At 40.9% G+C, this 25,449-nt stretch overlaps 1 protein-coding gene across 3 annotated transcripts in view; it reads left to right on the top strand.

Moving 5' to 3' along the window:
- The window catches only part of ulk4 (unc-51 like kinase 4), a 416,752-nt gene that overhangs the window by 52,410 nt on the left and 338,893 nt on the right, over positions 1-25,449 (top strand). For all 3 annotated transcript variants that reach the window (XM_059652139.1, XM_048563177.2, XM_059652146.1), the window contains 4 exons: positions 2,555-2,632; positions 6,073-6,133; positions 8,146-8,327; positions 17,073-17,119. In XM_059652139.1, the coding sequence (XP_059508122.1) occupies positions 2,555-2,632; positions 6,073-6,133; positions 8,146-8,327; positions 17,073-17,119 (368 nt within the window). The remainder of the gene's footprint in view (positions 1-2,554; positions 2,633-6,072; positions 6,134-8,145; positions 8,328-17,072; positions 17,120-25,449) is intronic.

The following is a 25,449-nucleotide window of genomic DNA, read 5'->3' as shown; positions in this document are numbered from 1 at the left end:
TACCCTGTGAAACCCCTCAGGATGTTATATGTTTCAGAAAATGTTGCACCTTAGTCTTCTGAACTTCAGTGGATACAAGCCTGGCCAACCTTTTCTCATTTGATAACTTTCTTATTCCAGATATATATTAGTAAATCTTTCTCAACTGCCTCCAGAGTATTTACATCCTATTTTAAATAAGATGACAAATACTGCACACAGCATTTCAGACGCAGTCTTACAGTGTCTTGTATAACTGAAGCATAATCTCCCTAATTCATAAGTCAGTTCCCTTCATGATAGATGATAGTACTATATTTAACATTCTAATTATTTTCTGTACCTGCACACAAACCTTTTGTGATTCTTGCAAAAAGACCATTCAGACCAGGCTGCATCTCAGAGCGTTCCAATCTCTCATCATTCACATAATATGCTTCTTATCTATTCTTCCTGACAAAATGGACAATTTCAAGTCTCCCATTTCATACTTCATTAGTCACTTACTTTCCTACCTTTTTATTTATTGTGTGCAGAATGAAATATTCTCTTTAATGTCAGTCACTGCATCCCTGTTGACCTGTTCTCTAACCTAATTTACCAATTCACTTCTGCTCTGCTTCCATGCCCTTTATAATTACCTTTATTTAAATTTTAAAAGTTGCCTAATACCCCTCCTCATTTCCTCAAACTATATGCTGCTAATATGCTGCTCTCAAAAACAGTGCTGAAGATATTGCATAAACTCCTCATCAAGGCTACCTTTGCGCATCTGACCTGTTCAGTCTTTCTATGTTTCTTCGTTTATGTTCCACCTTACTAGTGACTTCATGCCTTTATCATTCTTCTTCTCTACCCATGCTATTTCAATAACTTTGTTTCCTGAACTTAGGTCATCCTTCCATATTGTACTAATGCCATCATTAATTGGTAGAACTGACTCTTTCCTTTTCCTAGTCTTCCATCATTCCTAAATATCCTGCACACTACAAGATTCAGGTCCCAATCCATGTGATCCTGCAGCCATACTTCTGTAATGGCTACCAGGTAGGACTTATTCATTACGGTTTGTGCTCTAGATCCATCTGCTTCTTTCAAATACTGTGTGCATTCAGATGCAAAGCCTTTTGTTTTATCCTTTTACAACTCTTTTTAAAAAAAATTCTAACCTTATCTATTTATTGGCCCTTAGATTTGTTCTCTATTTCCCTCCTGTAACAAAAATAGAGATTGCTGGAAAAGCTCAGCAAGTCTGGCAGCATGGACAGAAATCAGAGTTAACATTTATGGTCAAGTGACCCTTCCTTTGATTCTGATTTACAGCATCCGCAGTTCTTTCAATTTCCGCCCTGTAACAGTTTATTTTAATTTCTTGTATTGATACGTTTCTCTTTGGCCTTGACACTACTCTTTGATTTATTACATCTTTCCAAATTTGATCCCCTACCCCACTATTTAGTTTAAAATCCTTTCTACTTCCCAATGCCATCAGCAACAAAGCCTGCCCTGGCATGGTTCTGGTGGGAACTGTCCCAACAGTACAGATCCCCTTTGTCCCCCAGTACTGGTGCCATTATCCCACTTACCAGAAACCACTTCACCCACACCAGTTTTTGAGACAGACATTCATCTCTCTAATCTGATTTACCCTATACCTTTTGCAGGTTGCTTGAATAAAATGCAGATATTATGAACTTCTTAATTTGGTGCCAACTCCTCATACTGAGTATGCAGAGAGTGTAGGAAAACTAGTGGGGCTAAAGACCTATAAGTCTCCTGGACCTGAGGGAATGCAAGCGGGTATATTAAAAGAAGTAGCTACAGAGATAGTGGATCCAAAAATCATTAGATTCTGGAAAAGTGTTGGACAGTTGGAAAAATGCCAATGTAGTGTTTTTATATAAAAAGTAAGGAGACAAAAAGCAGACAACTATTGTAACGTTAGTTTAACATCTCTTGTTGGGAGAATGTTAGGTATTTTAGTATTGAAGATGTAATAGCAGAGCATTTAGAATGTATTTGATCAAGCAGAGTCAGCATGCATCTTGAAGAGAAGTCATATCTAATAAATTTATAGAATTTTTTGAGGAGGTATCAAGCTACATAGGAAAGGGGAAGCAGCAGATATAATATATTTGGATTTTCGGAAGGCATTTGATAAGATGCTGATGCTCTCCTTCCTCTACTCAGGATGAACTAATTTCAGGTCCAGCTATAGTCTGCAGGTGGGTATGGTCGAAAGCTAAGTCTTAATGAACCAGGGGAAAACCAGACATAAATCAGTCCTCAGAATGTTGTTTATTCTCTTCATGTACTTTAAAATCCCATATCCATGTCTTTTATGGAAATGAACTATATCACCTTGTCATGTTTAATTACACCCATTAGAAACGGCTGCAACTGCAGTACTTTAAATTATAAGTATGAATACAGCAATTTATAGTGGAAAATTTGATGGGTTGTGCATGCAGATGCAGTATTTTTAATGTATAAATAGATTTTGTAGATTAATTATTTGATTGAAGTTTAGTGGAGTTTAATATTATTCTCGTGTCCTTTTTCTGCCAACCAACAGGATATGGACTCCAAAATAAGAGGGCTTATATATGCTGAGGCTGATCTCTCAGTGACTCCCATTATGGATAACCCTAAGGTAATCAGGTCATATAATGCTTTAAATGTGAGTTTTCTTAGCAATTTGCTGTTTCCTTCCATCATGATCAGGACATATGATTGGAAATGCTTAAATAAATCCATTTTTTTGTGTAAAGACTGTTCACTGAGAAATTTGTGTGCTTATGTTAGGAACAAGGAATTAGGAATTTGTCCTCACACTGATGTGCAAATAAATAATTTTTCTTCAAAATCAAAGAACTTGAAGTTGAGATTCTTTGTTAAGCTACAGAAAAAGAGAATTTGTATTGCCTGTTTGTAATAATAAAGTGCCACTTTGTTATCACAGTGAAACCCCAGGGATTTGGTTCTTTTTATACCAGTGTACAAGACTCTCAGGTGTGTTTTTCAGATTCTATACAGCTTGCAAGATATCCATCATTTGATGTTCTTCCTGTTGGATATGCACTTGGGAACAGTTTCATGGCTTTGCATAAGTTACATGAAAACAGAAGATAAAAGTCCATTGAACCTTTGCAGCACATCTAGTCGAACTCTAAGATTGGTTATTTCACTTAATGTATATTGGGTCTTATCGTTTTTTTAACTGCTTTCAAGTAAAGAAAATGGTACATATGTTTTTCTTTTGAATAACCAGGCAGACCAAAAAAAGACAATCAGCAATTCTCTGATCATGAATGTGTTTCATGCATAGTAACAATTTCTGAACACAACAGAGTTAAACATTAAGACACGCAATACATCTGTCTGCCTGGCTGCTGTAATGGTCCTGTTGCTGATAGCTGCTAAAGGCTTTGATTTCCCTGGTCATTTTGTAGCTACACTGCATACTCAAATCTATCATGTGATGAGGAAGGATTTCTCCTTTCAGAGGGTAGTCAATGTTTTGGGGAGGAAGGAGAGGGGAAAACCTCATTGTTTGCTCCCACTATTGTGCACCCACTACAGCAGATATCTTCACATCCTCCTTGACCACAGGCAAAGTTCCAGCGGACTGAAAATTAGCCACTGTTATTCCCTTGTTTAAGAAAGGAAGCACAGATAAACCAGCAAATTATAGGCTGGTGAGTCTGACATCGGTGGTGTGGAGGCTCTTGGAGAAGATACTGAGGGACAGGATATATGCACAAATGGAAGAAAATGGGCTAGTTAGTGACAGGCAACATAGTTTCGTACAGAGAAAGTCATGTCTCACCAACCTGATTGAATGAGGTGACCAAAGATAATTGATGAGGGCAGAGCTGTGGATGTAGTTTATATGGACTTCAGTAAGGCATGTGTTAAAGTCCCACATGGCAGATTTGTACAAAAACTAAAATTACATGGGATTCAGGATGGACTGGCTAGATGTATACAAAACTGGCTTGGTCATAGAGGACACAAGGTAGCAGTGGAAGGGTGGTTATCAGAATGGAGACCAGTAACTAGTGGTGCTCCACAGGGATCAGCCTTAGAGCCCCTGTTGTTTGTAGTGTATATAAATGATCTGGAGGAAAATGTGGATGATCTGATTAGTATGTTTGCAGATGACATGAAGATTGGTGGCGTTGCTGATAGTGCCAGTGATTGTGAAAGGATACAACCAGATACAGATAGATTGCCAACTTAGGCACAGAAATGGCAGATGACATTTAATCCAGACAAATGCAAGTTGATGCATTTTGGAGGATCAAATTTAATGTTAATTATACTGTTAACGGCAAAATCCTAAGGAGCTTTAACATACAGACAGATCTGCGTGTGCAGGTGCCCAAAATGATTAAGAAGACATATCGAGTTTTGAGAAGATTTGTAGCTCAGGTTATGTAGCTTCTGAAAACTAACCTTCCAGCTCAGCGAGCAAACTCACATCACTAAGAAGACATATGGCATGCTTGCCATCATTGGCTGTGGCATTGAGTACAAGAATTGGCAAATCATGCTGCAGCTATATAAAACCCCTCTTAGGCTGCATTTGGAGAATTGTGTACAGTTTTGGTTGCCACTTTACCAGAAGGACATGGAACTTTGGAGAGAGTGCAGAGAAGGTTCACCAGGATGTTACTAGGTCTTGAGGGCATTGGCTATAAGGAAAGGTTAAAAAATCTAGGATTGTTTTCACTAGAGAGGTGGCGGTTGAGAGGAGACTTGATAGAGGTCTACAAAATTATAAAAGGAATAGGTAGCGTGAATAGTCAGAGGCTTTTTCCCAGGGTTGAAATTTCAATTACAAGGGGACAGAGGTTCAAGGTGAGAGAGCAAAAGTTTGAGAGATATGCAAGGAATGTTTTCCATGCAGAGAGTGGTAGGAGCCTGGAATGCTCTGCCAGAGGAGGTGGTGAAAGCAGGCACATTGGCAACATTTAAGAGGCATCTGGATGGTTACATGAATAGAAAGGGAATAGAAGGATATGGACCGAATAAGGGCAGAAGGTTTGTTTTTTAGTTTAGTCAGGGCATGATGATTGATGCAGGCTTGGAGGGCTGAAGGGCCTGTTCCTGTGCCATACTTTCCTTTTGTTCTTTTTTTGTTCTATTAGCGTGATTACAAGAATTACCAGAGGAAGACATATTTAGATACCATTTGGCTTGGGGTTCCATTTGAGATATTTTCACCAGTGTTTAATCCATTAGATTTCCACTTGCCTGAGGCTTCCATTATGCAATGGAACCATTTGACTGTCACTGGCAGTTTTGTTCATGATTGGCAGGACATGATCCCCATGTTTGAGGAGGTTTGGTCCCCAAACTTGTAGTGCACAGGGCCACCAACTTCTAGGCAAAAATGGAATATTGACAGACATTTTATGCTGAGCTGAAATATAACACAAAACTCAAGAACAAAGGGCTTGATGATTGTAAGACGTCTAAAATTAGATCACACATTAGCCATTGATACCAGTTGTGGATATCATGTCTAATGCTTGGCTTCTTAATGCATTAACCCTTCTTGTACTGAATGAGGCAGTGCATGGCTAGCAGGAGAATTTAAAACTGGGATATACTCACTCTAATTTAGAATACGTCATTGAAATATAACTCCACCAAACCTTTTCTGTAAAAAGATATTCAAAATAACTAAAGCTTAACTGTGTAGCCAGTTGTTCATTGAAGGCATTGAAAACTGTCCAATGACTATTTTATTCTGAAGAATATTATCTAACTATAATTTGAAGTTGAGGAGCAAGGTTCATTTGAACTTAGTTAATTAATTAACATAGCAAAGTAGGAATTGTGTTAAAAACAAATCAAACAATGAATGATTTGAACTGAACAGCCTTGAGTTGAAAACTAGAGTACATGGTAATTAGAGCTTAATAGGATAGAATACCTTGGTGCAATTTGTTTTAGATGTTTTATTGTTCATCCAGTAAGTCCATAATCTACTATTTACTGTATTTCTTCTGTTCTAAAACGTTGCAGTCTTAAACTGTAAGCTGCCCTTATAAACATACTTTTTTGTGCATTTTTTTGTTACAGATACTGAAACCAACGCCCATGAAGTTTGATATGAAAACATTAAGTGTTCCAGCCTATTCAGGTAGCTGTTAATAAAAATTTGACAGAAACGTGAAAAACGGAGATAACAAGATTGGAGTGAAGATAGAATCATGTAGTTTGATACTGCAGTGGAAGTGAGGTTTGAAACTTAGCTCAGGTTGATCAGTAGTTTTTGGATTATATGTTCAACCTGACTGAATTGCTGGGGTGATGGAGTGATATTAATGACAAAGGAATGAAACTCAATAACTCTTGAAATCTATTGGTTCAGCTGGCTTAATTGAGAATTTTTAATTCGGTCTGTAACTTAATGTTGAACAGAAAGCCTGTCTCCCTGGAAGCTGTGAGATGGAGGCAATGGTGGAGATATGGTGGGGTGGCGTGGTAGTTCAGTGGTTACCACTGCTGCTTCACAGCACCAGTGACTGGCTGTGTGGAGTTTGCATGTTTTCCTCATGTCTTTGTGGGTTTCCTCCCACAGTCCAAAATGTGCAGATTAGGTAGATTGGCCATATTAAATTGCCCATAGCATCCAAGGGTATGCAGGCTAGGTACGTAAGCCATGGGAAATGCTAAGTTGCGTGAATAGGACAGAGGGGTATGTCTGGGTGGGATGCTTTTCCACAGTTCGGTGTGGACTGGCTGGGCCAATGGCCTGCTTCCACACTGTAGGGATTCTATGGTTTACTATAGAGATAAGTCCAGTTGATTTGGTTTCAATAGGAATAATTGCCAGAACAAAGTTTGGCTGTGTGCCCCTCCATCCGCATCTTCTTAAAGTTGTGTCATGGGATTTTTGTTGGGCCGTTATCAGAACAAGTTGTTGGAAGCCGACATCTGGTCTTAGAATTGCTCCTTCAACAAATCAGAACACCCTCCATCATGTCTTGAATTATTGTTTGAATCTGAAAGCTTCTGATTTGGAAGTGAGGATACTTAGCCTTGGCTTAAGCTAATGTTAATGGGAACTTGAGTCACTTTGACTTGTTCGAACAAATTGGACCATTTCTCATTGATCCCTGCCTATCTATATTTGTTACTTGTTTCCCTGTTTGTGTCCTTTCCCTAGTTCAGTTGGACACAAGAGCTAGTTGATGTGAAAGAAAATAAAACTTATTTGCCACTGAAGTGCTTACAGTTTTGGCTCAGACCACAATTATTGAATAAGCGAACTTGCAAAAAATACCCCTAAAGCTAGTTATTGAGTAGTCTGCTTTACAATTCCCCTATGTGTAGATTTACATGAAAAACCAATGGATTTGTCTTTCATAAAGTGAATCAAAACACTTTGGTAACGTTGCTTATTAGAGAAGATATGTTACTTGAGCAAGCTGTGAGCGAAGGTCCCTTTTCAAACAAAGGAAAATTTTGCTCCAGTCAAATTATATATTCCTAAATTAGATTTTTTTGCCCATCCCAGCAGAAGCACTGATCACATCTTATTTATATTTGTTTCCCTCTGATGCTACCTAAATTTATGATCACAGTTTCAATATCTGGGAAGTATGGATAAAATAATTTTGAATTCCTATTACTACTCAATGGCAATTTTATATGAATCAGACTAACATCCACCACATTTAGATGACTGTGGGACATTTTTAGATCCTGAGATTTCAGAAGAGCAATTGGTATGTGGTCCAACAAAATTACAAACAGAAAACCTTTCAGGGACAGACAGTGAGCAGCTATTTTTCTTCATTTGCTACCAATTCTTTAGATACTTTCTCATCAACCTATTCTTGGATATTATGTCACACCCCTGGAGCAGGTGAGGCATAAAACTGGTCCTTCTGGCTCAGAGGTAGGCCAGTATCACTGTGTCACGAGAGCCCTAATGAATAACTATTCAACAATTTGATCTATTGAGTGGCCAGCTGTCGGCTGTTGATCGAATTAACCTCACAGCTTTTTGTGGTTTTCTTTGGTGACAAAGCTTTAATATATTTTGGATGGTAGCCTTAATAGTTAAAGAATGCTTTAGGGCTGCCCAAGCAAACCATTACATTGTAAAGTTTAAAAAGAATGTCATTGTGGCTTGCTAAATTGCAGCTGAGAAACTGGTATCCCTAAAGGGACAGGACTGGACCAATTTTATACAACAGCTGTGCTCATTGATTGAAGCTGGAGAGAAGACGTCAGGGGCTCCAAGAGCTAAGTTGAATTTGATATGCTATCTTTGTTCAATGACCAGTCACAAAGATGTTGCTACAAGACTAATCAACTCACAACTGGTAAGTGACAAATTCTTCAATGTTTAATGACTGACTGCAGAGACCAAGCATTCCATTAGCATGTCAGATGAACTCTTAGAATTATGACTTTATTTTCTACTTATGAGAATTGGCAGATGACCACTGCATATATGTGACTCTGTCATGGTATAACTTGATTTTGGTTGAGTTCCAGGAGTTGGACAAAACGGTATCTCTGTATTGCTAGGATTTTGATTTTTAAATCCACTGCACGTCTCCTACAGGCTTATTGAGAGAGGCGGTGGCCTATTCGTGTTTTCGCAGGACTGTTAAGCCAGAGACTCAGATAACATTCTGGGGACCTGGGTTCGAATCTGAATTCAATAAATATATGGAATTAAGAATCTAACGATGCCCATGAATACATTGTTGATTGTTCAAAAAAATCATCTTCTTCAGGAGAAGGAAACGGTCATCTTTACTGATTCTGGCCTACATGTGACTCCCAATCCACAGCAATGCGGTTGACTCTTAACTGCCCTCTGGGCAATTAGGGATGGGCAAGAAATACTGCCTAGCCAGCAATGCCCTCATCCCGTGAATGAATAAAAAGGGGGAAAAAAAAAATTTAGTTACAAGAAATTTGGTTCTTTGGCTGCAGGAGTATTTGAAAGCAGCATGGTCCTTCTTCCAATGTCTAGTGTAATGATCAGATCGAAAGGTGTAACTTACTTCATATTTGAAGACAATAACCTGATAAAGAAATAGCATCATAGAGTCATACAACATAAAAAGCCCTTCAGCCCAACTAATCCATGCTAAACAGGCTTCCTAAATTTAACTATTGCCTGTGTTTGGCCATATTCCCCTAAACCTTTCCTGTCCATGTACCTATCCAAATGCCTTTTCAATGTTGTAATTGTACCTGTCTTTAATACTTCCTTCTGGCAGCTTGTTTCATATAAGCACCACCCTCTGTGTGAAAAAGTCACTTGTCAAGTTCCTTTTAAATCTTACCCATCTCACCTTAAACCTGTGCCTTCTAGTTTTGGACTCCCCTACTCTAGTGATAAGACCCTAGCTATTCACCCTGCCTATACTCATGATTTTATAAACCTCCATATGGTCACCCTGCTCAACCTCGTACACTTCAGGGAAAAAGTCCCAGCCTATCCAGCATCTCCTAATAACTCAAACCTTTCAGTCTCATAACAATCCTTGAAAATCTTTTTTTTTCATCCTTCCCAGTTTAATGACATCCTTCCTGTAGCAAGGTGACCAGAATTGTACACAGTACCCTAAATGTGGCCTGACTGGTGTCTTTTACAGTTGTAACATGATGTTCCAATTCCTGCATTCAGTGGTGTGACAGATGAAGGCAAGCCTGTCAAACGCTTTCTTCGCCACCCTGTCTACCTCTGATGCCACTTTCAATGAACCGTGTACCTGCACCCATCAAGCTCTCTGTTGACAACATTCCCCAACACATAAGGTCTGCCCGGGTTTGTCTTACCAAATTGCAACACCCTGCATTTCTCTAGGGTAAACTCTTCTAGCATTCCTCGTCCCAGTGGCCCCGTTGATCAAGATCCCATTGTATTCTTAGGTAACCTTCTTCACTGTCCACTATACCACCAATTTTGATGTCATCCCCAAACCACTAACTATGCCTCCTATGTTTTCAACCAAATTACTTAAAATAAGGATGAACAACAGTGGACCAAGTGCTGATCCTTGCGATACACTGCTGGTCTCAGGCCTCCAGTCTGAACAACAGCCTTTGACCACCTACCATCAGACCAATTTTGTACCCAGTTGGCTAGCTCTCCCTGTACCCTGTGTGATCTAACCTTATGAACCAGTCATACAGAACCTTGTTGAAGACCTTGTTAAAATTCATGTAAACAACTTCTGCTGCTCTGCCTTCATCTATCTTCTTCATCACCTCTTCAAAAATCTCACTCAAATTTGTGAGATATAATTTCCCACACAAAAAGCATGAGGACTATCCTAATCAGTCCTCCCCTTTTCAAATGCCTACAGGTCCTGTCTCTCAGAGTCCCCTTCAACAACTGACATTAGGCTGCCCAGTCTGTAAGTCCCAATCTTTTCCTTGCAGCCTTTTCTTAAATAATGACACAGCATTAATCTTCCAGAACCTCACACTTCACTGTCAATGATATAAATATGTCTGCTAGGGCCCCTGCAGTTTTTTCCCTAACTTCCCACAATGTCCTGGAATACTTGATCAGGTCCTGGGGATTTATCTACCTTTGTGTTTTAAGACTTCCAGCACCTCCCCTTCTGCAATGTGGACTCTTTTCAACACATCACTATTTGTTTCCTTGAGCTCCTTCACTTCCATGCCTTTTTCCACAGTAAGTACTGGTGAGAAATATTCATTTAGGATCTCACCCATCTCCTGTGATTCCACATATAGGTGACCTCATTGATCTTTAAGTCGCTCTATTCTCTCCTTAGTTACTCTTTTGCTGTTAGTATACTTGTAGAATCTCTTTGGATTCTCCTTTGCCTTATCTGCCAAAGCTATCTTATGCCTCCTTGTTGCCTCTTATGTATCCCCTACTATTACAACACTTCCTTACTTCTATCCTAAGCAGTCTGTGATCTCTACATTTTGCTCCTGAATTTTCAGCTACTACTTGGACCTATAGTACCATCTCATCAAAGTGATTACCCCCTTCTCATTTCTCATTTCCACCTATATAATTTCTCTATATGTATTCCTACACCTGCTGTATTCTTCAAGGGATTCACTTGATCCATGCTGACTATATTTGACATATGCCTCCTTCTTTCCCTTGACCAGAGCCTCAAATTTGCTAGTCATCCAATGTTCTCAATCCTGCCAGCTTTGCCTTCTCACTAAAGGGAGCATGCTCGCCCTTAACTCTTGTTTTCTCGCTTTTGAAAGCATCCTACTCACCAGTCGTTCCTTTACCTGAGATTAGCCTCCCCCAGTGAATGTTTGAAGGTTCTTCTCTAATACCATCAAAATTGGCCTTGTTCTAATTTAGAATTTTAACTTGTGGACCATAAGACCATAAGACATAGGAGTGGAAGTAAGGCCATTCGGCCCATGAAGTCCACTCTGCCATTTAAATCATGGCTGATGGGCATTTCAACTCCACTTCCCTGCACTCTCCCCGTAGCCTTTGATTCCTTGTGAGATCAAGAATTTGTCGATCTCTGCCTTGAAGGCATCTAATGTCCCAGCCTCCACTGCACTCCGTGGCAATGAATTCCACAAGCCCACCACTCTCTGGCTGAAAAAATGTCGTCCCATTTCCGTTTTAAATTTATCCCCTCGAATTTTAAGGCTGTGCCCACGGGTCCTAGTCTCCCCACCTAACGGAAACAACTTCCTAGCGTCTACCCCTTCGAAGCCATACATTATCTTGTAAGCTTCTACTGAGTCTCCTCTCAACCTTCTAAACTCTAATGAGTACAATCCCAGGATCCTTAGCCGTTCATCATACGTTAAACCTACCTTTTCAAGGATCATCCGTGTGAATCTCCGCTGGACACGCTCCAGGGCTAGTATGTCCTTGCTGAGGTGTGGGGCTCAATTGGACACAGTATTCTAAATGGGGCCTAACTAGAACGTTATAAAGCCTCAGAAGCACCTCGCTGCTTTTATATTCAAATCCTCTTGAGATAACCGACAACATTACATTTGCTTTCTTAATCATGGACTCTACCTGCAAGTTAACTTTTAGAGAATCCTGGACCAACACTCCCAGATCCCTTTGTACTTCTGCTTTATGAATTTTCTCACCATTTAAACATTAGTCCATGCCTGTATTTTTTTTTCCAAAGTGCAAAACTTCACATTTACTCAAATTGAATTTCATCGGCCATTTCCTGGACCACTCTCCTAAACTGTCTAAATCTTTCTGCAGCTTCCCCAGCTCCTCAGTACTACCTGCCTGTCCACCTATCTTCGTATCATCGGCAAATTTCACCAGAATGCCCCCAGTCCCTTCATCCAGATCATTAATATATAAGGTGAACAGCTGCGGCCCCGACACTGAACCCTGCGGGACACTACTCATCACCGGTTGCCATTCCAAAAAAGAGCCCTTTATCCCAATTCTCTGTCTTCTGTCAGACAGCCAATCCTCAATCCAAGCCAGTAGCTCACCTCGAACACCATGGGCCCTCACCTTGCTCAGCAGCCTCCCGTGAGGCACCGTATTAAAGGCCTTTCGGAAGTCTAGATAGATAACATCCACTGTGTTTCCCTGGTCTAACATACTTGTTGCCTCTTCAAAGAATTCTAACAGGTTTGTCAGACATGACCTCCCCTTACTAAATCCATGCTGACTTGTTCTAATCTGACCCTGCACTTTCAGGAATTTAGAAATCTCATCCTAGACAATGGATTCAAGAATTTTACCAACTACCGAGGTTAAGCTAATCGGCCTATAATTTTCCATCTTTTGCCTTGATCCTTTCTTAAACAAGGAGGTTACCTCAGCCACCTCCCTCAGACCAAACCTATCCTTTTCCTTAAATATTTTAAAACTAATAGAATTATGGTCACTGGTCCCAAAGTTCTCCCCCACTACCACCTCAGTCACTTGTACTGCCTAATTTCCCAAGAGGAGGTCAAGTTTTGCCCCCTCTCTAGTACAGCAGTCTACATATTGATTGAGAAGGCTTTCCTAAACATTCTACTTAAATTCTTCCATATCCACACCTTTAACTCTATGGCAGTCCCAGTCTATGTCTGGGAAGTTAAAATCCCTTACTATTACAACACTTTCTTACATCTATCTTAAGCTATCTGTGATCTCTCTACATTTTGCTCCTCAATGTTTGGCTACTACTTGGGCCTATAGTACCATCTCATCAAAGTGATCACTCCCTTCTTATTTCTCATTTCCACCTATATAGTTTTGCTAGATGTTCATTCAGGAATATCCTCTCTAATTACTGCGGCAATTTCAAAAACACCACATCCAACCCTCTCTTGTCTTTCCTTGTATCCTCCTATAGCATCTGTACCCTAGAACATTGAGCTTCCAATCCTGTCCCTCCTTCAGCTATGTTTCTGTAATGACTATGACATTCCAGTCCCATGTACCTACTCCTGCCCTGAGTTCATCTGCCTTACCTATCAGGCCTCTTGCTGTGAAATAATGCAGTTTAATTCATCAGCCTTCATTTGTTCCCAGCACCGCCCCCCCCCCCCCACCCCACCCCACCAACCCCCACACACACAGTTCAGGTGCATGTTCATGTCCCTCTTGAACAATTCACCTCTGCCCCAGAAGAGATCCTTTCAACCATTATCTGATCCAACACCAACACGATCACTTTGACACCCAAAACGTTGCCCAATTTCACCCCAGCACAGCTCATCTGTTTCTGGAACCTTCATCCATTACTTTTTTTTCTAGCTCTATTTTACTAGTATTCCTTTTTCCTCAAAGATTCTCCTTAATATACCTATTTCTGATGAAGTTTTTGTCACCTGCTCTCATATCTCCATATACAACTTTGTGTCAAATGTATTTGATTACATTTGACACTCCTGTAAAGTAACTTGGAATCTTGTATTACTTTAAAGTACTATAAAAATACAAGTTGTTGTTCATCATATGAATGTTTTTGTATGTTCTGCTTTGTTTGCATTTTTGTGCCTGGGTAACTTCAACTCCAACAACACTTAAGAAACCCGATATCATTCAAGACGGAGTAGTTTATTTGATTGGCTGCTCACCCAACACTTCAAAATTCACTCGCTCATCCACCAGTGCACACTGGCAGCAGTGTGTACCATCCTAAAGATGTACTGCAGCAACTTGCTAGTGGTTCTTTAGCAGCACCTTCCAAACCCACAAACTTGATACCAAGAATGACGAGGGCATCAGATGCATAAGAACACCTACACCTGCAAGTTACTACCCCTTCAGGTCGCACATCATCCTGACTTGAATTATATTGCCGTTCCTTCACTGTCACAGGGTCATAATTTTTAAACTCCTGTTAAGACAGCACTGCTGGTGTATGTAATCCCTATGAATTGCAGTGGTTCAAGCAGCTTCCCACCACTTTCTCAAAAGAAATAGGGACGTTCTGTTTCATTCCGAATAAAATAATTCCTCGAAGATTTCTGAGGAAAAATTATGTGAATTACTTTTCAATTTGATCCTTCGGCTGTTACAACTATATCTGTTCTTTGAATAGCAGTGCTCTGATGCCCTTTAAACAAATTTCCCAGCCTGCGTCAGTCTGGCAGATGCTGGATTTACTCTTTGATGCAGCGGAAGACCAATGGCTTAGACAATGCCAAGTGAACACCACAATCAGATTACCGTAAGATTGACTTTGTTAAATCATGTAAACGGATTACTGCAAGCAAAATAATTGCTGATTGTGTGCATAAATATTGTTGAAGATAGTTACACCTTCCTATTTATTGAGATTGCAGTTAACTTAGCGCAAGTGTTGTGACACTGCTCTCAGAGAAGGTGGTAATGTTGACAACCTGAAATTGTAACACCTGTCTGAACCTAAGTTGCACATATGAGGCTAAGGTGATTAAGGAGTCAGTGCTCTACTGGTAATTATCATTTAAAGATAACTAAATCACCATTTTTTGTGCAGATTTGATAGATTGAATATCATGTTACAGGATCTATTTTTGCTCCCTCGTGTTTTAAATATCAATAGGATGTAGGTGTTGCTGGCTAGGTTAACATTTATTGCCCATCCCACTTCTTTTGACCATGTGACAGTGAAGGAACTGCAATATAATTCAAGTCAGGATGATGTGCGACCTTAAGGTGTGGTAACCTGCAGGTGTAGGTGTTCTTACGTATCTGCTGCCCTCGTCACTCTTGGTATCAAGTTTGTGGGTTTGGAAGGTGCCGCTGAAGAACCACTAGCAAGTTGCTGCAGTGCATCTTTTGGATGGTACACATTGCTGCCAGTGTGCACTGGTGGATGAGGGAGTGAATTTTGAAGTGTTGGGTGAGGTGCCAATGAAATAGACTACTCTGTCTTGGATGATAATGAGTTTCTTGAGTGTTGTTGGAGTTGCAGTTACCCAGGCATCTCATCTCTATTTTGGCTTTCAGTGACATTATCCAACAGCACATCATTAGTTTTTGGGATATGGCAACAACGCCTAGCTTTACCTCTTTATTAACACTCTTGACATGCCACACTGCTTTTAAATTGTCACACTGCATGTCTGCTATCCAGTACGAGATGAGCAGCAGTTTCATGCAGTAAACATTGGGAAGATCAAAAACATTGTCAGTTCCCTTGCAAAATGACTATACTCTTGTCACTGACAATGGTCTGAGACTGAACTAGACTGTTCTCAACCCTTTCAACATATTTGAACCTGAGATGAGCCACTAACGACATATATACACCATCACAAAATCTACCTATTTTTATCTGCAACATTGCTTGACTGTATCTGTACTTTAGTTCATCCACATTTTGGTCCACTTTAGGCTTGTTTATTACAAGGCTTTCTTGCCTCTTACTTTCTGCGACTCGTACACGTAATGTAATGCAAAACCCTTCTTGTTGTAACACACTCAAAAAGTTGACCCACTATTGTTCTGTGTGCAGAACTACATTAGCTCCTGTGCAAATTAAGCCTTGATTGTAGAATTCTCATTCTTGTTTTAATGTTTTCATGTTTTCCATGGCAGTTTTGCTCCTCCATATCTTTATTAACATGTCTCCTTGGCAAGTTCACTGTACTCTTTCAGTTCTGGCCTCATAAATATCCTTGTGTTGCATAGCTTCATTATTGGTAGCTGTGCAGTAAGTTGAAATGGTCATTGAAATCCCACTCTAAACATCTATGCCTCTCTCTCCTTCTATAAGAATCAATTTAAAATCTTTGTCTTAGATCAAGCTTTTGGTTGTCTGCCTTTGGATATCCTCACATGGTGCAGGGTCAAATTTTGTGTGATCACGCCTGTCAAGTGCCTTTGGACATGTGACTGCATTAAAGTTGTTATTGTTTTATATGTTAATTTTGTTATTGCTTAGGTTAGATCTTTTATCTAACAGTATTTATTGCCTAGCTAGGAACAAAGATATTCTCAGGAGAATTAATGAATTACTGGATGTCGTCAGAGAAAGTAGCCAACTTTTTTTCATTTCATAACAATGCAGTGCAGTAATTTCACATGCAGTAAAATGTATCACTGTGTCCCCTTCATTTTACATGATTGTGAAAAAAATTATGCAAAATTCCTCTAATGTTTATACCTCTAAGTAAACTAAATCATTATTTGCTAAAGTTTTAATGAGAATATTCTTCATAAAAGCATTGCTATTTAGCTGATACATTTAACTGTTCAGTTTTATTTCTAGTACCTGAATTCAACTTTTTTTTGGATGATTGTTGGTGGGATTCGTTGACTTGGGACCTCATGGCAGTATATCTGTTGTTAGTGAGAGTATTTGTTTGTCCAGTTGGAAGTGGAGAGTGACTTGAGTGTGGAACTGCTAAAATGCACTAAATAAGTTATAAACTGATGGTAAACTCATAAAAATAAATGTTTAAATCAATGTGGAATTATTACATTTTAGGTCATAGTAATAGCCATTTTGCAGCCTGTCGAGAAAATAGTGACCTTCATCATAAATATCAAATGACAAATATTGTTGTAAGCAATCTACGTTCATGTATACCGTATATAAATATTTCAGAGTTTAAGCACTGCTCAGGATCACCATATGAAACAAATATTCAAAAAGTATTTGTTGTGCGTTTATTTCCAGTTTCCAGTGTTAACACAACAACTGCGCCCAGCTCCAAATTGGGATATGTAAGTATGGCATGCTTCAGTTTAAGAGTAGATTGCATCTGTTTCATGTGTCATGATTATTGGTTTTTTGAGGGGATTCTGAAAATAGCAGATCTGACTAAAATCGTTCTCCTTTAATTGACTTACAGTTTGAATGCCCCCTGCTGGTGATGCTAAATAAAGCTCCCCAGGATGTTTAACTGAAAAAGCAAATCACACCACAGTATTGTATGAAGTAAATGTTTATGGGCATGACTGATCTGTTTGATTCAAATGTTAGAGAAGTCTGTATAGTGGTGAGGTTATGGGACAAAAATCAAAGTTATATATTGCTGACTTGAAAGTAAAACATGCAGTAAAGAAGGGTGGAAGTATAGCAGGAGTATCAACTTTATGAAGGTGAATGCTGGAGAAATTAATGAAAATTCTAATGATTGGATTATATCATGTTGGAAAACACAAGGTGTAATGAATATTTAAAATAATCTATGACAGTACTTTTAACAATTTACAGAAAGGAGAGTAGAGAAAGGAGTTAATAATTCTGTATTTCTACAAGGAGTACAGAGGGCATGACGAATATAAGAAAGATCTGTGCTTTCACATTATTGCTGAAGTATTAGTTTAAAGCAAATTTACTTCTCATTGATTCTGCTGTTACAGAATAACTGTCTCCAGAGCATGGTCTCATGGTTTGATTTGATACTAAGATGAAGCATGAGACATCAGAAGTGGAAATCACGCTGTGCCTTACTTCAGAGGCAGTTCAGTCCTTCATGGTCGATTTTCAGTTGATAAATTCAGCATTTGCTGAATTTTTGTGTATGTGCGATAGGAAACTGGTCAGAAGCAATGATGTAAAAAATAGAATTAATGTTGCAGGGTATGGAAAATATGGTTTGAATGATACTTCATAAATGATAATGGATTCTCCATAGTGTTGCTAAAGCTAGTCTGTAGTATGAGTGCTCAAAATTACTGTAGGAATTAGGAAATGTCAGCAGCTGAAGCTTTTCTCAATTTTTTTTATGCATAGGGAAGCGGTAAGTTATTTATAGCAATTGATAAGACAAAGAAACAGTAGGACCGTTCATGAATTCCAATGGGGAACAACATTAAGTGAGAAAAAGAATAATGGTAATCCAAAATTATCCTGTATGTCATATTTCATGTTAAAATCAAGCACAATCTTTCTAATCCAGACTTGGAGGCCTCGATAAACCTGGCTTGGGAAAAATGCAGAGGAAGATTGAAATTTTGTTCTGGGAGAGGGAAGGTGACCACAGAAGGAGACCAGAGGTTGGCTGAGTACAGAGATGAGATGACAAAGCCAAAGTCGTGCTCAGAAATAATAAAACAGAAAAAGCCCTCAACCCCTATTCATCCTAATTTATTCCCTCACCCGTACCCAATGGCACCTCGTACTCTCTGTACTGATCTGTGCTGCTGTACATCAGTCCCGTGGTCACATACCTTACATGCCAACCAGTGCCCCTCTCCCTATACTATGTCCCTTTGTAACAAGTATTCCAATGTAGTGCTAACTCATGCTAATGCCTGATCCTTCCATTTTCTTCCCCGACAGCTATAATGACAACTCTCCCAATATAGAATCCCTACAGTGTGGGAGCAGCCGTTCAGCAGTTCTGAGGGAGGTTCATTGGACTTGAAACATTAACTCTGTTTTCTCCTTCACAGATGCTGCCAGACCTGCTGAGCTTTTCCAGCAACCTTGTTTAAGTCCACACTGACATTCTGAAGAACATCTCACTTCAACTCCCTCTGTCCCTGTAACCCTGCATTTCTCATGGCCAGTCCATCTAACCTGTACACCTTTGGACTGTAGAGGAAACTACAGCACCAGAGGAAACCCATGCAAACAAGGGGAGAATGTGCAAACTCCACACAGTTGCATGACGGTGGAATTGAACCTGGGTCCCTGTTGTTATGAGGCAGCTATGTTAACCACCGAGCCACTGTGACTTTGGGATGCATGCTGAGATGAAATAAAAGTTTCTATGTGTCAATCAATATATTCACTATTTAAGAAACATTCAGATAAAGCCTCATTCACTTTGTTTAACTTTCTTTAATCCCTTTGAAAAATAAGCGTTTAAATTCATAGCCCTATTTTGGAGAGTTAATGTGTACTTAGAGTTATCAATCAAGCTATAGGCATCAAATTGTAACAATGAAAGGTTGCAAAACCAGTAATTTAGGACCAATTTTATAATGTTTATAATATCACGAGGGGCATGGTAGGGTGTATGGCCAATGTCTTTTTCATAAGGTGAGGGAATCCAAACAAGAGGGCATAGGTTTAAGGTGAGAGGAGAAAGATTTTAAAAGGACCTGAGGGGTAACTTTTTCATGCAAAGGGTGGTGTGTAAATGGAATGAGCTGCCAGAGGAAGAACAGGAGGCCGGTACAATTACAACATTTAAAAGGCATCTAGATGGGGATAAATGCAAAGGGTTTGGAGGGATGTGGGGAAAATGGTTGCAAATGGGACTAGGTCAGGTTGAGAGCTCTAAAACTCTTAGATAGCCCTCATATATTTCTCAACCGCATTTTCCTGCATTCTCCCTGTAACCCTTGATCCCTTACTAATCACAACCTATCTATGTCTGTCTCAAATACACTCAATGACTTGGCCTCCACAGCTATCTGTGGCAATGAGTTCCACAGATTCACCACCTTTTGGCTGAAGAAGTTCCTCTTTATCACAGTTCTGAAGGGTCACTTCTTTTGTCTGATGCTGTGTCCTCAGGACCTAGTCTGTCCTCCTAGTGGAAACATCTTCTCCGCATCCAGTCTATCCAAGTCTCAGTATTTTGTAAAGTTGAGATCCTCTCTCATCCTTCTAAACTCCATACACTACAGACCCAGACTCCTCATACACTCTTAATATGACACTTCCTTCATTCCAGCATCATCCTTGTAAACCTCCTCTGGCCCTCCTCTAAAGCCAGCACATCCTTCCTTAGATACAGGGCCCAAACAAGCTTGCAATATTCCAAATATAGAACAAAGGACAAAGAAAATTACAGCACAGGAACAGGCCCTTCGGCCCTTCAAGCCTGCACTGATCGAGATCCTCTGTCTAAACCTGTAATCTATTTTCTAAGGGTCTGAACCCCTTTGCTCCCTGCCCATCCATGTACCTGCCCAGATACATCTTAAAAGACACTATCGTGTCTGTATCTACCACCTCTGCTGGCAACGCGTTCCAGGCACCCATCACCCTCTGCATAAAGAACTTTCCACGCAGATCTCCCATAAACTTTCCTCCCCTCACTTTGAACTCATGACCCCTGGTAATTGAGTCCCCCATTCTGGGAAAAAGCTTCTTGACATCCACCTTGTCTATACCCCTCATGATTTTATAGACCTCAATCAGGTCCCACCCCTCAATCTCCATCTTTCTAATGAAAATAATTCTGATCTACTCAACCTTTCTTCATGGCTAGTGCCCTCCATACCAGGCAACATCCTGGTGAACCTCCTCTGCACCCTCTCCAAAGCATCCACATCCTTGTGGTAATGTGGCGACCAGAACTGCACGCAGTACTCCAAAATCAGCCGAACCAAAGTCTTATACAACTGTAACATGACCTACCAACTCTTGTACTCAGTGCCTCATCGATGAAGGAAAGCATGCCGTATGCCTTCTTGACTACTCTATTGACCTGCGTTGCCATCTTCAGGGAACAATGGACCTGAACACCCAGATCTCTGTACATCAATTTTCCCCAGGACTTTTTCATTTACTGTATAGTCCGCTGTTGAATTAGATCTTCCAAAATGCATCACCTCGCATTTGCCCAGATTGAACTCCATCTGCCATTTATTTGCCCAACTCTCCAATCTATCTGTATTCTTTTGTAATCTCTGACAGTCCCCTTCACTATCTGCTACTCCACCAATCTTTGTGTCATCTGCAAACTTGCTAATCAAACTACCTATACTTTCCTCCAAATCATTTACGTATATCACAAACAACAGTGGTCCCAGCACAGATCCCTGTGAAACACCACTGGTCACAGTTCTCCAATTTGAGAAACTCCCTTCCACTACTACTCTCTGTCTCCTGTTGCCTAGCCAGTTTTTTATCTATCTAGCTAGCACACCCTAGACCCCATGCGACTTCACTTTCTCCATCAGCTTGTCATGGGGAACCTTATCAAATGCCTTACTATAGTTTGACCAAAGCTGTAGGTATCCTCAGCAGTACATCTCTGCTGTTGTATTCTGGCCCTCTTAAAATGAATGCTAACTTTGCATTTGCCTTTCTAACTGCCAACTGAATATGCATGTTAACCTTGAGAGAGAAATGAATGAGGACTGTGAAGTCCTTTTGTACTTCGGATTTCCAAAGCCTTTCTGCATTTAGAAAATAGTCTAGGCTTCTATTCTTCTTACCAACATGCATAACCTCACACTGTTGCATAATATATTCCATCTGTCACTTTGCCCACTCTCTTGGCCTGTACAACTCTTTCTGCAGCTTGCTCGCTTCCTTAACAGTCCCTGCCTGTCCACGTAGCTTTGTGTCATTTGCAAACTTAGCAAAATTCTCTCAGTTCTATCATCCAGATCTTTGAATAGTTGTCCCAACTTGGACCCTTGTGGAACTCCACTAGTCACTGGCTGTCATCCTGAAAAAGACTCCTTTATCCTGACCCGCTGCCTTCTACCAGTCAGCCAATCCTCTATCCATACCAGGAAAATGAATTTTCCAAACATGGTATCAGCGGAGAGTAGAGTTGCTTACAGGATGACCAGATCAAAGAATAATATACTTTTTTATATCAGCAATGATTGTTGCAAATGTTAATCTTTTCAACAGTTTTTTCTTTTAATGCCCTTTAAGGAAGCAAATCTGCCACCCTTACCTGGTCTTCTTTTAATGTTTCTCACAGTTGTATTGCATTGCTGGATTCAGGAAATTTTAGTTACTTATTTTCCCATTTTAGTTGACAAGTTGACGCAACAATCAATGCACCAAAAACAAATGAGTTTTCCAGGAAACAGAGTTTAGAAGCAAACAACTTTTTATTAATATAAGAAAACCATCTTTCATATTAGCTAAATTTATAATTTGACCCTTTTTTTCATTCATTCATGGGAAGTGGGTGATGCTGCCTGGACCAGCATATGTTGCTTGGAGGGCAGTTAATAGTCAACCACATTGTGGTGGGTCTGGTGTCACAAAGGCCAAACCAAGTATGGGTGGCAGATTTCCTTCCCTAAAGGGCATTAGTGAAGCAGGTGGGTATTTCCTGACAATCAGCAATGGTTTCATGGCCATCATTAGACTCTTAATTCTAGATTATTGTTGAATTAAAATTCCACCATCTGCCATGGTAGGATTCAAATGGAGGTCCCCAGAACATTACCAGGGTCTCTGGATTAATAGTCTAATGATAATTCCACTAGGCCATCACCTACTTTATTTGACTCATGTTAAAAATGATTTTACTTTGTTTCTGTAACAAGTGACACTAAATTTATCCCATAAGATTTGTCTTTATGATCATCTAATTGGAGAACTCTGGTGATTGTGATTTTCCATTTCAAAAAAATCTTCTGCTAAAAGCATCTGCATGCAATGGTTTTGCTTTCTAGAGGACATATTTGAATAATAATATAAATGAACATTGTCAGCAAGTCATTTGTCCAATAATTTCCTTTCAGCAGATGTGCAAACTTTTTGAATTAGATGAAATAATAGAGGAAAAAGCTGTGATTAATTGAGCCTGTTGTAGACGATCAAGTTGGGAAAGATTGCATGTGCTGCTAGTTATTCACAAAGCTATGTGTTAATGAAATTGTGATGGAGGTTTCATTTTGCATTTCATATTTGGACAAGCACAGAATTAGTGACTTCACTATTTCTACAAGTTATTGTTGAATGACAAGTAAGTCAGATGGTCGTGAAACCTACAGGTGGAGTATCTTTGTCGTCATTTAGTGAAGAAACCATAACCATGAGTAGTTAGGGGGTAGCTTAAAATTTGTACTGTGGCGAAGGGGAGGAACATAACCAAGGGTGAAATTCAAGATGAGTTTGAAGGTGATGGAGTCCGTAAGGTGTGGCATATAGCCTATTGCACTCCCTGTCTCCTGTTTTTGCACTGGGGCTGGTGGGGAGCCTCATCGTGCTCTCAAACACCATAACTCTATTCACTTTCTCCCTTGGGGTGAGAAAATGTAAAGGTGAAGAATAAAATAAGTCAGAGAACAGCATAAGCAAGGAAATTTTACAGAGTAAATGTCAAAAGATTTGTGGGTTTTAGCAGAATACACCCTTCAACTGTTGTTTCAATATACAGTGATAATGACAAGGGACAAAAGAACCTAATGACATAGAGTTTGTGCAAACCACAGTGACCTGGCTCAGCAACAAAAACAGAAGTTGCTGGCAAAACTCAGCAGGTCTGGCACCACCTGTGAAGAAAAATCAGTGTTAACGTTTCGGGTCTAGCGACCCTTCCTCAAAATGCCTGACTTAATTTTTGTAGGAAGGACAAATGGGCATTGAAGAATGAAGGCAACGGACATTTAGAAATGGGAATAGACACTAGTGCTTTGAGAAAACAGTATGGATACATCCGTGATAATGGGAACTGCAGATGCTGGAGATTCCAAGATAATAAAATGTGAGGCTGGATGAACACAGCAGGCCAAGCAGCATCTCAGGAGCACAAAAGCTGACGTTTCGGGCCTAGACCCTTCATCAGAGAGGGGGATGGGGGGAGGGAACTGGAATAAATAGGGAGAGAGGGGGAGGCGGACCGAAGATGGAGAGTAAAGAAGATAGGTGGAGAGGGTGTAGGTGGGGAGGTAGGGAGGGGATAGGTCAGTCCAGGGAAGACGGACAGGTCAAGGAGGTGGGATGAGGTTAGTAGGTAGCTGGGGGTGCGGCTTGGGGTGGGAGGAAGGGATGGGTGAGAGGAAGAACAGGTTAGGGAGGCAGAGACAGGTTGGACTGGTTTTGGGATGCAGTGGGTGGGGGGGAAGAGCTGGGCTGGTTGTGTGGTGCAGTGGGGGGAAGGGATGAACTGGGCTGGTTTAGGGATGCAGTGGGGGAAGGGGAGATTTTGAAACTGGTGAAGTCCACATTGATACCATATGGCTGCAGGGTTCCCAGGCGGAATATGAGTTGCTGTTCCTGCAACCTTCGGGTGGCATCATTGTGGCAGTGCAGGAGGCCCATGATGGACATGTCATCAAGAGAATGGGAGGGGGAGTGGAAATGGTTTGCGACTGGGAGGTGCAGTTGTTTGTTGCGAACTGAGCGGAGGTGTTCTGCAAAGCGGTCCCCAAGCCTCCGCTTGGTTTCCCCAATGTAGAGAAAGCCGCACCGGGTACAGTGGATGCAGTATACCACATTGGCAGATGTGCAGGTGAACCTCTGCTTAATGTGGAATGTCGTCTTGGGGCCTGGGATGGGGGTGAGGGAGGAGGTGTGGGGACAAGTGTAGCATTTCCTGCGGTTGCAGGGGAAGGTTCCGGGTGTGGTGGGGTTGGAGGGCAGTGTGGAGCGAACAAGGGAGTCACGGAGAGAGTGGTCTCTCCGGAAAGCAGACAGGGGTGGGGATGGAAAAATGTCTTGGGTGGTGGGGTCGGATTGTAAATGGCGGAAGTGTCGGAGGATAATGCGTTGTATCCGGAGGTTGGTAGGGTGGTGTGTGAGAACGAGGGGGATCCTCTTGGGGCGGTTGTGGCGGGTGCGGGGTGTGAGGGATGTGTTGCGGGAAATGCGGGAGACGCGGTCAAGGGCGTTCTCAATCACCGTGGGGGGGGAAGTTGCGGTCCTGAAAGAACTTGGACATCTGGGATGTGCGGGAGTGGAATGTCTTATCGTGGGAGCAGATGCGGCGGAGGCGGAGGAATTGGGAATAGGGGATGGAATTTTTGCAGGAGGGTGGATGGGAGGAGGTGTATTCTAGGTAGCTGTGGGAGTCGGTGGGCTTGAAATGGACATCAGTTACAAGCTGGTTGCCTGAGATGGAGACTGAGAGGTCCAGGAAGGTGAGGGATGTGCTGGAGATGGCCCAGGTGAACTGAAGGTTGGGGTGGAAGGTGTTGGTGAACTGGATGAACTGTTCGAGCTCCTCTGGGGAGCAAGAGGCGGCGCCGATACAGTCATCAATGTACCGGAGGAAGAGGTGGGGTTTGGGGCCTGTGTAGGTGCGGAAGATGGACTGTTCCACGTAACCTACAAAGAGGCAGGCATAGCTGGGGCCCATGCGGGTGCCCATGGCCACCCCCTTAGTCTGTAGGAAGTGGGAGGAGTCAAAAGAGAAGTTGTTGAGTGTGAGGACGAGTTCCGCTAGGCGGATGAG

This window comes from Stegostoma tigrinum, chromosome 2 (genome assembly GCF_030684315.1).
Source record: "Stegostoma tigrinum isolate sSteTig4 chromosome 2, sSteTig4.hap1, whole genome shotgun sequence".
Lineage (NCBI taxonomy): Eukaryota > Metazoa > Chordata > Chondrichthyes > Orectolobiformes > Stegostomatidae > Stegostoma > Stegostoma tigrinum.
Note: the sequence above shows the minus strand (reverse complement) of the source record. Positions and strands in the feature narration are given on the sequence as shown.